The sequence below is a fragment of the Diadema setosum genome, chromosome 21, assembly GCF_964275005.1.
Source record: "Diadema setosum chromosome 21, eeDiaSeto1, whole genome shotgun sequence".
Classification (NCBI taxonomy): Eukaryota; Metazoa; Echinodermata; class Echinoidea; order Diadematoida; family Diadematidae; genus Diadema; species Diadema setosum.
This window is the reverse complement of record NC_092705.1, coordinates 13154858-13169166: the sequence shown is the minus strand read 5'-3', so window position 1 is coordinate 13169166 and position 14309 is coordinate 13154858. Positions and strand designations below refer to the sequence as shown.

Here is a 14309-nt window from a genome sequence, read left to right as displayed (position 1 = left end):
ATTCTTTTCGCCTATTGTAAAATCAGATGCGATTTGACTAGCGATTAAGATGGCGGTTCAAGTCCCTCATTCGGGAGGCACGCAACTACGGTCTCTCGAGAAAGTCCTAGATGAAGCCCAAAAGTCAGGAAAACTCAATCTGAATGGAAGGAATCTAAGGGATTATCCGAAAAGTGCCGATAAGTACGATCTATTGGACACAGTGGAAATTGGTAAGTCGAGGCTAGGCGCGACCGTTCGGCTGGCGAGCTCCACAGCAGCGAGCGCACGGCGCGGACATGCAGCCGCGGATAGCAGATCGGCTGTGGCTTCGAAGTCGTGGCTGCTCTGGTGCAAAACCCGCATCTAGTGTAACCAGTCACTCTCGCCTCTGTTAGTGTTTATGGCAATGCAAAAAATCGGCAATAACATTTCGTTCATACTGTAGTATAGCTGCAAGGGAATACAATAGATCCCACAGTATTGTATGATATGATCTCACTTGGACATTATTCCTGCAGCCCACAGTTTCTACTTGTAGACTGTAATATGATGTGTCACACAATTTTAGCTAATTCTTAACACTCGGTGTTAAACACAGATCTAAATCTTGTTTCTGGGATTGATGGATTTCTTGGGCAACAATATTCATTGATAAAAGTGTGTGTATGGTTGCATGTTTATACATTGACACCCTAACGTTTTTCTGTGAAGAGAAGCTTAAATATCTCACTAATTTATTTAGAGTCTACATTGCCTGAAATTTTACTCGCATGTAAAAGAAAATACTCTGAATGCACAACAAGCACATATTGAAAATCCGAATTGAGGTATGCACTCTAATATAACTGCTTCAAATGAATGGAATGTTATTTTCTCGCACTCGTTAGTGCTGTACTTTGAAACCGACACCCCCCCCCCTTGCCAAAATGTGTGCAGTGTATGTCGTATTCAATCTAGATCTAATGCTTTTCCAACATGTGATTTATAATCTACAGATCAAAGCCAAAGGTATCGTTTTGCTGTTGCTATTGTTTATTATCAGGTGTTTCAGTAATATTTGGATATATTCAAATCCCTAGTGAAGAGTAGAAAACCACTGCGCGCAGTCTCATGCGTGCTTTTTTGCTCTTTACTTGTATTATACTATAAATAGTAGAGGGGTGTCGGTTTCAATGTATAAAAGTGTTGATGTGTTGGACGCCTACCATACTACATACATAACTTACATGAAGAGCAATAGACAGAAAAATCTGTCTGTCCAGAGGAGTTTTTTTTTTTAACTTTTGCGGCTCTTCATGTAGGACTACTGTAGTAGGAGGGGATTCCGTGAAGCCAGACATAGTCTCTGCCGAACATATCCCTGACAACGAGATACAGACCGGTCTTTCGGTCAAGTAGATCAACATCCTTCTCCATGTTGTAGCATCCTCTCTACTCACTAAATCTTTTTCTTTGTTTTAGTTGGCAGGGAAGTATACTCTTGTATGGTGTGCTTCACTTTTGTTTTCTATGCAAACCATGCAGTACTCAAGAGTTTGGATGCCATTGCACTGGTACTATTTTAACTGGCATTATGCCATGTAGAGTTATAGACTGGTTCAAGATCAGACTTCCAATATTTGCTGGTTTGGTATTAAAGTAGTAAGAATTAATTTCAACAAACCAGATATACAGTGTATACACATATACATACATATTCATATACACTGTAACAGTGTGTGGATTCAAATGACCTCTTCCCTTGTTGATGCTCTGTAGAGCTCTTAAAGTAGTTCTGTTAATAGGATGAGAAATTGTAAACCATAAACTGTAATGCAAACATTAAAAGAAATGAATATTATAGATATATATGTACAACAATATATACAAATGTAAGCTGAAATGGACAAAGACGTACAGTGTAACTAGTATGTGGGCCTAATACCTTGTGCTTCTTGAAGAGACGGAAAATTCCTAGCTTTATGCAAAGGCTCCCTAAAGATTATGTTACAGTATTTCATCATGTCTTAACAAGAGAGTGTGAATGTCTTCTTGACTTTGGAATTATTTTTGCCTAACGAAATGCATGTGCAGTTAGTATGCAAGTATCTGACTCTTCTGATAACTCTTTGGAATCTACCTGAGTTTGGTTTGTGAATGCATGTTTTGTTTTGTTTTATTTTGTTTGTTTGTTTTTGGTCTTGTAAAGCCTTGTTTGTATACTACATTGTAGGCGTCTACTACAGTATCTTGCCATCATGTCATTTTGTGTGACTTGGAAGAATATTCAAATTATTGTCTTGTTTTTCTTTAATGGCTCCCCAAATATATGCTTGAGCTCTGCTAACTTTACGTCCTAAAGTCAACCGAAAATGGCACAATTCATCTTGTTGACCAGGCAGAATGTATGCTGTAATTCACACATATTAATTCCTTTTGATCTGATTTCAAATATTGCACTAAACTGGCAGGAAAGGGCCTAAGAGGAGGATGTAACAGAACTTTGTAAATGATTGGATCGATGGAACATTGATCACTCTGAATCAGATACTCTGTTTCTCAAATACATAAAGCTTTGTGCACACTCAAGCTTTTAATAGAGGATGAAAAGACCAACAATATGTTTAATTATTTTGAGGTCTAAGGTATTTACCCCCTGAGCAATTACCCCCGTACCCCAGACCATTCCCCTGACCCTAACCTTAATCTTTATTCTAACCTTATCACTACCAGTATTTAGCTGGGGGGGGGGGGGGGAGGGGGGGGGGAGAGGGGGTAATTGCCCTTGGGGGATTGCCCTGATACGATAATTTTTTTACGCTGTACATTTACCACAGCACAACATCAGCCAACATGTACATTTTCAATTGGTGTGAGTGCTATCTATTGAAATGAAATGTGTATTCTGTAGACAGGCAACTGCATGGATACGAAACACAGACAATCATCCCAAGTGGGAACTGCCTACAACACGTGTCTGCAGGTACACATTGTACACGATTTGTACACACATAAACACACACCTACACACAATACAAATACAATGCAATATACATATGAAGGGGTAAAAGGTCTCGGGGGGGGGGGGGGGGGATTATGAAAATGACTAGTGTACAAAGTATGTGTAACAAAAGAGTTCAGGGTTTGTAATCACACTCTGTTGCTAATAAGGTTACCGGTATGTAGTACTTTGCATTGTAGGGTTCACACAGACTGGATTAGGATGATCTAGGCCTACAGTTTAACTGCAGGGCTTCACTTCTCCAAACTGACCACTTTGAGAGGCTTCAGCATGTAGAGCCCACTGTTCATTGCATTGATTGGAGAATTAGTGCCCATATTATTGTTTTAAAATCCTTTCTAGGTATAGAAGGATTAGAAAGAGGTAGAATCATATAATTGAAATGAATAGCTTTTCCTCAACCACTGAGCTTAGTTCAGCATAGCCAGTAAAGCAAAGATGCTAGGCAGTTTTCTACTTGTTTTCTGTCCGAATTCTCGGTCCCAATTTCTTGAATGAGGACCAGTAATTTTACAGATGGTTATAAAGCAAAACTCATTTAAAATTCCTTTTAAAGATGACCTAGGTTGCTTGAAACTTATTAAATGGTAGTTTACACTATGCTTATAGTATCATCCAGACCTATTCTTTCAGCATGTTGAATGACTCTCTTTCTGAAACACTAGTGTAAATGTATCCAGTTATCACATTATCAAATTGAGCTTACAAAACAAACCATCTACAGCTGTATGTCAAGTGCATATAAACAACATTTTGTAGCTTGTATTTAGCGTATAATATACGAGTGTAGTGTAGATCATGGCAATACCTTTCTAACTTTACAGCGGCTGCAATCTTGTCTTGTGTGGAAGCTACTTGCTCACAAAGACAGCATGTGAAAAGGCATGCGGCTATGCTACACAAAGAAGTGATAAGCAGAGTATAAAAAGCAGGGATGTACAGTATTGCGTGCTTGGTAACGGCCTATAATAGTGTGCAGTGAAATGACAGAACACAACAGCAGCTCTGGGGGGACTGTGTATAATGCGCCTGATATAAACTTACTGTGTATATGCACTGTCTTCCATATATTATGTGAAACAGTTTGTGCTCTGTTGTGTGATCAGTGTGATGGAAATTCTCATTTCTTTGACTACTTTGGCATTTTTATGAAAGCCATTCATCCATCCATTCATTTATTCATTCATCCATGTCTTCATTTATTCACTCATCCATGTCTTCATTCATTCATTTAGTTCATTCATTCATAATTGTATGGCATAGTGTGCTGGGTTGATGCCAGTTTTCTGTTTCTTGAAGTCACAGTGTGGGGGGGGGGGGGGGGGGTGCAAGGGGATAGTATCATTTGCAGGTTTTTGGTGCATTAATTATGTTTTGAACTGGATGAGAATGTGTGGTACGTCAGACATACATTGTATGTATGGCCTACACTGTAGGTGTGTACTTACGTAGTGCTGTCATAGAACTAGTATTAAAATGGATTAGACAGCCCATCTTTATTCACTCCGTCACATCCTTTTTAGATGCAAGCTGTTATTAGGCCCGTTCACAAACTACGAAAATCGAAATTTCAATCGCGATCCAAATTTCGATTTTTTTTTCGACCGTTCATACACAGGGAAAAAATCGCACTTCGCAGCAAGGAAAGAACGATCAGTGGCCAAATTGCGCATGCGCGAAACGTGCATGACCGAAGACTGACCCCGCAGTCCCAATAGAGTTTCGCACGCGCTACGAACGATGGGATTAAAAATACCGATTTCCGAATTTCGATCGCGCTCACACACACGACGCTTGGTAAAATAATCGCGATTATTCTGAAAAATCGCACTAATAGTGCGAGTTGGATCGTGATAAGGATCGCGGTAATTAGTGAGATTTTTCTGTCCACACTGGAAAAAATTTCGAAATTTTGATCGCGATAAGAAAATCGATTTTTAAATCGCACTTTTTCCCTTGTGTGTGAACGGCCTATAGATAACTCACATCAACATGTCAATACCAGGCGCGGTGGAGCACCCCAATTTGCATCTCATTATCGCCCCGTTCTATTTGAATTTCCAACGGGCATCCACGGCTGCCCGAAACTGTGTGCATGAAAAAGTCAAATCTTTACCTTCTCCTTGTGCCGCTATGCGTGCCTCTAGTAAACTCAAACTTCCCACACTATCTAAGTTTTTAAAAACCTTCCTTTTGATGAAACAATTATGAAATTTGCTGCACTAGAACTTCAGATATTAAAGCGTTTTGAAAATCACCTCTCGCAAAACATGCTCTCTGTTTTTTTCCGACTGGACTATGGCCGGGCTCCAATGTGTCTGAATTTGGCAACATAAGTTCATCAGGCCTCAATCCATATATGGTGAAAGTTTTCGCTTAGTTCCACCTGCAATTTTTGAGAAATCAACTTGTTTCTACAGGGTTTGGAATAGAAAATTGTAGTCAGCGAAACAATTGAAAATTACGTCATTTCCTTTCCCGTAATATTGGGCATGCGTGGTACGTGAGATTCAGGATGTCGTGCTCATTGTTGGTTTGCATGTGACGCAGTCAATTTTGCTGAGTGTCGCACGGCGGTGACTGCTAAGCTGCTGCCGCGCGCATGCAGCAATGCGTTGTGTGTGCTGTGACATGCAACACTACAGTGACGCGATTATATATACATGGGACCGACCTGTACGCTTTGCGTTCGTGTCATTTTTGACATCACCTTCTGTTTTTTTCCGACACAACCATGGCCGGGAATATTACGGTATGAAATTTAGAATGCAAGCAGATAAATAAATTTCGGTGTACTTTGTTTGAATGGCGCTTTTGTTCCGCAATCACACTTCGTGAATTTTAGGATGATTTTCGAGGCATATTTTTGGTAATTTTGCTCGCCAGGTTTTCGCTAAAATTTCACATTTTATCATTGTCAAATCCTTTAATATGTTATATGTGCATATTCGGACATGTTTTCAAATTCAAACTAACTCAATTTTAATCCGAAAATAGGTTTCCTTAAATTGTTATTAGCTTGAGAAGTTGTTTACTTTTTCTCAACTACGCGAGTACATGTTGTTTACTTTATGCAAATGAGGCTTGGCTGCCGATGGATTTCTGCGAGATAATTGGGGTGCTCCACCGCGCCTGACACAGCAGTGCTGCTTCGCAAAGAGCATGTGCCCAGCGTATAGTTACAGCTGTATGTTCCAGTAGGTCTATGGTCAGCACCAACATGTATTATGGCATGATCTGCCTTCTTTTCAGTGAGCACTCTATAAAACAGACAGTCAAAGTATCACAGGAATGAGGGAAATTTACCCTCAATGACACTGCCAGACTGTATTAAGTTTAATGGACGTACTGACAACCTCTGGACACATGCCTTGTCCATTTCTATAATGTGTTTAGCATGTGGCTGTCCTGAATGAATTTAGAATGGCATCTTGACTGACTGAAATGATAAATTGATGGTAGGTCTGGCTTGTGATGGGAAGTTATGAAATTGCTTTCCATGGAAAATTGAGCAAACACTGTATACCAGAGCGCTGAATTTCTGTGCTTTGTACTGTACCACGCTGCACTGTGCAAAATATGGAGAATTGTGCATTGGGTGTATGTAGGGCCTACAGTTGTAGGGTACAGTCTGTATGTAAACAATCACTGAGCAAAACCAAACGTGCTAATTCAGATCATATCAATTGTATTTTAAACATGCATCTAGGCCTACACTTTTTGTATGATTGTAGTTGTCACATTTCATTCTGGTGTGTACAGTATTGTATGATTGTGCCAATCATTCCTGTATTACCCTTTTGTGCAAATTAATCCCACATTTCTACATTTATCAATTCATATCTAAAACTCATGCAAAAGTTTGAAATTTACTACTCTTTTTGTGAGGTGAGATTAGTCTTGCAAGAAACCCCAGGAGGTGCTTTCAAGGTACTGTTTACCATTGGGAGCAGTGATTTAAAAAATGTTCAAGTTATCACATTTGATGCATGTAGGGCCTTACATGTACAGTGTACATGTATGATATGATAAGGTCAGTTGTATCACAAAACATCCTACCATATATAAATCTTGCATTTTAAAAGCCTAAAATATGAGGAGATATCACTATTTTTTTCAATAAACCATAACTGTAGACGGTTTATTCTAGAAACAGTTTTATTATAACTATTGTTCGCATTTCGTATACCAGTTACTAGTATTTACAATACTTAACCATGATTATACTGATTAATATTTTTACATTGGTTATTTCTATCCCTAACCCACATTTTAGAACTATTTTAAAGCACTATAGCTGGGTTTTTGTTTCATCTGCAAATGGTAAATGATACCTTTAAGAAGAGCTTAAAATGTACACATCACAGTTTCTGTTTTTGTTAAGCCATAGTACATTGTATGAACAAACTTGTACAAATTTCTCCAGGAGATTCAAATGGACATGTCCATCCATATTCTGATCTGAGCACCTGTTTCATGAATTTGTTAACTTTCAAACTTAGAATAATGCGGGGCTATTACAATGGAACTTCTCATCAGGTTCCTTCAATATCATCTTCCCAAAATTGTTTACGCTACTAACTGTATTATGCCCAACATGCATGTTTTTCTTGGGAATTTGTCAATGACAAAACTTCTTTTCTTGGCAGAGGTACAGCTATTATTGGACATTGCAGCTACACTGTTACATGTGTAGTGTACAGCGTACAACTGTAGCTGTCTTAACCGTTAACAGCAGATGGGCAATTCCGCGGTTAGTAACGTTACATTTGAACAAATTTAGATATTTGTTTTTACTACTAAATTACAATTTATTCATTTTAAGTCAAAATTATGTCAAAAACATGTTCATCCCTCCCAGGTTTATGGTACAGAAAAGAATGAATGCAATCCAAGAAATATTAGAATTGCTATGGCAACTAAAAGGGCTGGTTAGTAACGTTACGAAAAAAGGACATGACAAAAAAATCAATGTCTTGTAACAAAAAGTGTGCAAAAATTCAAGTTACTTCAAACAAAGTGTTGCATAAATTTCCATTATTGCATCATGACAAATGTTTACACAATGTTTTTTAGCAGTTCGACCAATAATTTCTTAGCTAGACCCCCAAAAGCATGGTTAGTAACGTTACATTTGTCCGGAGTAATTCCGCAGGTCATTTCACCCTTTTGTAATTGACAAAATGTCACATGACTTCTGGAGTATTTAAATGTATTCATCTTTTACTCTTTAGCAAAACTTTGAGGAAAATATTTCAAAGGAACCCACTGTAATTTGCATTTAAGTGAATTTCAGCATCCCCAGTCCCACATGTACATTTTAAATGATGGTTTTAGATCTCGCGAAATCTATAAATACGAAAAATAAAATCTACTGAATTTGAAAGACATTAATGATTGATGAACATCCATGGCATTAGTTGATACCTAAATCAAGGAGTAAGGTAAAGAGGCACATTTCTTTTATCCATGTCATGTCCACCTAACTGCGGAATTGCCCAGATGGTAAACATTTCTCACTTGGCTTGTAACTGTATGAGTCATGTGTTGACAAGGTTTTTTGGAGATCACTTGATGGATATAAGATGTTATCAGACTTTGGATTTTCGCACACAAGTGCCCCCTGTAGACCACAAAAACAAGTATTGCGCTACATTGTATGCAAGTAGATGGTCAACGCAAAATCTTACCCTGTAACTGTATAGGCTGTGTACAGTATGTATAATTAGAATATCTGTGTAATGTGTGATTATCCAAAAAAAAAAAATTCTTTTAATACCATGTAATGCAGTTAGCAGCGTTTTACTATTAAGAAGGGTAACTGTAAAAGTTGATATTTTTGCACAAGTACAACTAGTACTTTTTCGTGCTCGGCGGGGTAAGATTAGTTCCACGTATTTTCAATTCCGCAGAATCAAGACATTAACTACTGGAACATACATTGTATGGCAAACAAAGATATTTGTGTGGTTTTATTATTGTACCAGTTCTGTTTGCGCGAATTGTGCAAAAATGTCTGCACCGTGAAAATTTCTACTTTTACAGTTAAACAACAGTATGATAATTATATAGGCCTACATGTATGGCAGTCATGCATCATGAACATTTTTGATGAAATGTACATGTACTGTGTTAAGATGGTGATGCAGGCATCAATGTATGAACTGTTGTTGGTCCAGACGTCGCTCTTTGAGTTAATATGTGAACTTGACCGAAAGATCGGTCTGTATTTGGCTGTTGGGAATATGTTCCGCGGAGACTGCGTCTGGCTTCACGGATCTTTATAGAGCGATGACGTAAAAAAATAAAAGACTCCTCCGGACAGATCTATGGATCTTTCTGTCTATAATGTATTTGTATGTGAACATGCCTAATGTTGAGGGTAGGGAGGGGTGGAAGGGGGCAAGGGAGGGGTAGAGGGGGGGGGGGGGAGGGGGAGGGAAGGAAAGAGGTGGAGTTTCCTTGATTGTGTTGCCATATCAGACATCCTAACTTCCTTTCTTGTCGATATAAAGTTTAATGGATCTCCCAGTTTAATGGATCTCCCAGGACCCCAGCGGTGACGTGACGTGACGTGTGACCTTTGTGTGAAACTCATGAAAATCATATGCATACATTGCATTATAAACACATAAATAATGATAGGGAGCTTTTCTCGGGAGGACACAGAGAAATGTACATAATAAATTGTGAATTATTGATTTTGACCTGTTCTGACATTTTCTAACATTCTTGTTCATTAGGACTACAGTTCAGAAAGAAAGTCTGTAATCTGATTGAAAATTGTATTTATGAAGATGATCATGTATACGCTTTTATGCAGATTTGTATGATGAGGCATAACTGTATTGTAATATGATTATATTTTTTCTGCACAAAAAACCCCCAAACATTTCACATATTGCAATGAAATATGATTATATTTTTTCTGCACAAAAAACCCCCAAACATTTCACATATTGCAAATGCTGTGTATGGTGTACAGTATATTTTGGAAGCATGATACTCCATGTATCAGGACTTTTCTCATACAGAAGGTGATTTTTTTTAAAAATAATTTTTGTAGTAAATTTTGCGAGTTGATGTACAGTACATAACTGGTCTTACAGTGATTCTAATGTGAATCCACCTCCTGTTTGTTCTGTACAGCAATAAATCATCATCAGTAGCCTTTTAAAGGCACTATTATTACCATTTGCATGCTATGAAACAAAGACCCAGCTGTAGTGCTTCAAAATAGTTCTGAAATGTGAGTCAGGATAGAAACAACCAATGTAATAATCAGTGGTACAGTGTGAGTATTGCTATTATAAATACACATGAAGTCTGTACAAAATGTGAATAATATTTGAATGTTAACAATATTTACATGTAGGTTTGTATAAATGTGAATAATAGGTTTATAATATTAAAAAAAAACATCTACAGTTATGGTTTATTAGAAAATATAGTGATATCTCCTTTTTTAGGCTTTATTGCAAAATTTTCATATGGTAGGGTGTTTTGTGATACAACCTAGACGTACAACATGTACATACATGTATGCATCAAATGTGATAACTCGAGCATTTTTAAAATCACTGCTCTCAATTGTTAACAATACCTGTAAGGTTATAGCCCCCAGAGGGTTAAAGGGTGGTTGTGGTAATTAAAATGGAGATGGTATCATCAGTAGCAACCAGGATTTTCCTGTCTAGATCTGCAGGTGTGACTTGCTAATTAGATGCTATAAACCAGCATTTTGATAGCTTTCTCCCCCCTTCCCTCATTCATTGGTACATTTGTACGGCATGATTTCAGTGACTTGCAGATCAGGTATGAGTCATACTTTATGCATGTCATAGGGCTACGTGTACATTTCTAGTTGTGGAATGTTAGGCCAGGAAGGTGTTGAAAGCAGTTTAAAAATGTCTTTCAGAAGAACTGTCTAAAATTGAATGTTGTGTTATACATATTTTACTCCGAAATCAAATGGAATATGAAGCCTGAATATGGAATGTGGAATATGGAACTTGAATTAAAAAAAAACCAAAAAACAAAAAACACACACAAAAAAAACTGTATAAAAATTGTGTGGGTATAAAATGGTAAATATTGACATCATATCCAGAATGTAGCAGTGTGCCATTCAGTAAAAGAAATCATTATCAGTCCAAATTGTTTTGAGTAACAGTAATTATGGGAATCGTTCATATAGTTTGACTGATATGGGAGAGAGACACAAAATCTTTTGCAAGCACTTTCACAATTCTAGTTACAAGTCACCGAATAGAAATTTGTCCTGGGCCTACTGTAATCGTGCGGTTACGATAATAGAAGTCTTCCATACCACATAACCTGCCAATTGACCCATTCCATGGTGTAGTGAACAACCAAAGTATTTTTGTTTTGTTTCAAAAACGAGCCAAAAAGAAGAAGAAGAAAAAAAAAAAAAGACGGCAATCCCTGCATTGCTAATCATCAGTGTTATCTTTGTACTTTTACTGACTTTCCTGAGCAGATAAGCCTTGTGATAAGCTCACTGTCAAAGGTGTCTGTGTACATTACATTGTACATGCAGTATTTACTGTAGTTGTTTCATACGGTACACCATTTATTCTTTTTTTTTTTTTTTTTTTTTTTTTTTATTGATTTTCAAAAACAAATCATACATAACATTAAAACAATCAAAGCAAAAAATAAAAATAAAAATAAAAATAAAACAAAACAAAACAAAACAAAACAAAAAAAGCAGCCATACCAAGTATTTCACAAATAGCAGTTGTCACCCATTTTCACAAATCATCTTAAAGCAAAATAATGTAGGATTACGAGAGATGTCCCAAGCAAACCGCCGACAAGCCCGCGAACATGCCAGCCGGACCGCCGCTCAATCCACCAGCACCAATTCGGGCCCCCGGCAGACTCCATTCTTTATTCGAGTGTTACATTTTTAGTTAAACATGACAAATCATCCACCCACAGTTACGATACTCTTTACTCGACCCTTCTTTCTTCGTACACTTACGCAAACATGCATACCCACACACAATAATCAATATACAAAATGGAATCTGCTCACAGAGCCGATCGGGTTAGGCCGGAATAGAGAGAGCAGCAAACCCACCCAGCAGGCACACAAGGCCGCCAACGGAAAGCCGGAGTCATTCCCGAAACCTGCTGGCAGTATAAACTGTATGTGACTCGCTGGAATGGAAGACAACCTAAAAGAGCATAAACCATGTAAACAAATTTTGCATAATACTCATACAAAACCCAAATAAGTACATGTATGTACTATTGTACATAACATTCTTTCAGGTTTAACAAATGATAAAATATCTCAACATCCATGTACCTACAATCCTAGTACAGTATACTAGTAGTAATCTAACTTACTAGTAAGGGAAAATTAAGGCAGTCCTTCTGTCTCATGAAAATTTGTACCCCATCCACATTTATTCTGATGGCATACCACCTAAAGACACAGTAACTTGGGGAGACAAGATTTGTCCAATTGAATTGATCTTCATTTGCTACCCCCACCATGATACATTCATAAACCATGACTACTGCAGACCTGCGAGAATACAATCGTCCATCAGCGAATATGTGCACTGAAGCATAGACTCCTTGGTAACATTAGGCGTTTTCACATCAGCCCGATGTTTCAAAATAGCACGCTATTTTCTGACTTGGGATATTAGCCCGATCACGAAATAGCGCACTATTCGATAATGTGAATACAAATTAGCGCGCTAATTGATCGAGAAAATTTCTCAAGTCCAACTTGGGGAATTTCCGAAATAGCTATTTGATAATGTCTGGGCTAATGTGAATACAGTAGGAAATGAAATAGTGCGCTAATTTGCGATCGCAAAAAATATCTCAAGCTTGGATTTTTATCGGGCTGATGTGGAAAGGCCTACACTTTAGCTTCAGTCGAGATCCTTCGGCTACATGTGTGTTGTGTATAAAGTTGTACGCTATCTGTTATATTGATTTCCGAATATCTGAGTTGGGCCAGCTGCATGGTCTCTCCAAGCTACCAGGTCTTAAAAATTGCATGATCTACATTGTATTTAATCCTCCAGCTTCATGCTCATAAAAGGGATTTGAGGAAAAACCACCCCATCCCCTTCCAAAAAAAGTAGACAATATCAATGACAAATGTTAAACAGACAAACGTTCAATACCCAGGGAGAGTTTCATCTGGACGACTGAAAGTGAAATCACCCTTCTTTACACCGTACTTTGGAAATCTCGAGAATCACAAAGGTGTTTGAAGGGTCAGTTTTTAATACACAGGCAGCCTGCAGACAACAACTTCAACGACAACAACGACAATGACAACGACAACGACAACGACAACGACGACAACAACAGCAACAACAACAACAACCATCACATTAAAGGACAATATTTTAAAGAAAATGTAGGTTTACTGTGTTTCTCATGCTAACACTGTATGCAGCTCCAGAAGAGTGGGTTTGTAATTTCAAGACTTGGTATTTACACGAATAAATGCAATGTACTTTACGTAGCTGTTAATAAAAAATACCTTTGTTAAATGGAATGCAACTGTACATTTAGTACATGTGTACAGCTGTACATGTACATAGTTGCTTACACTGTAAATCAACCTTCTAGCAAAGGTTTAGTCTAGTTTTAGTGTTTATCATACAATATTATTAAGTTATAATAGTGATGTTTTTACCAAAACCTTATTACTGTATGGGTCTTTTGATTGATTTCAAGTTTAGGTATTATTTTTTTTCTTCTCAATACTATCCTTTTTACAGATGTTACAAAGCAAGGAGTCATATTTATCCATTTCCAGCTCGACATTTGTCAAGTTGTATGATGTAGTGTATGTCTGAAAAGTGCTCAGTGTGTTATCTCAGCTTGTCTCTCTCAGTCCATTCAACATGGAATAATTTGTGCAGATTAAAAAAAAAAAGAAAAAAAAGAAGAAAAGGACTGGATTATGAAACTCCTACCAATTGCTTCTTTTTTTTCCTTTTTTTTTTTTGGTGGTGTGGTATGACATGATATGTACCTGTACACTGTGGTGTACAATACGTTTACATGACAGGATGATGTACATTGTAAAGTCACTTACTTGTTTGCCCAGTGCAACTAAACATTGCTGTCAGGCAACTACAAAGTTCTGTATAATAAATGGATACCTGCCTGCTAAAAGTATGGAGGCCCTTGCTTTTGAATGACCATTTGGACAAGTGGGTATGATTTGTTTTTTCTTGTAAATGCCCGGCACGATATATTCTTTACACATGATGTCAGGCCAAATTGATTTTAGCCATCCATATTGCTTTTGTGTGCATGT

The 14309-nt window shown here is 37.6% G+C and overlaps 1 protein-coding gene across 1 annotated transcript in view; it reads left to right on the top strand.

The window, feature by feature from the left end:
* The window catches only part of LOC140244297 (DISP complex protein LRCH3-like), a 120364-nt gene continuing 106055 nt past the window's right edge, over positions 1 to 14309 (top strand). Inside the window, exon 1 of the mRNA XM_072323941.1 lies at positions 1 to 212. Within this exon, the coding sequence (XP_072180042.1) occupies positions 50 to 212 (163 nt within the window). The 5' untranslated portion in view covers positions 1 to 49. The remainder of the gene's footprint in view (positions 213 to 14309) is intronic.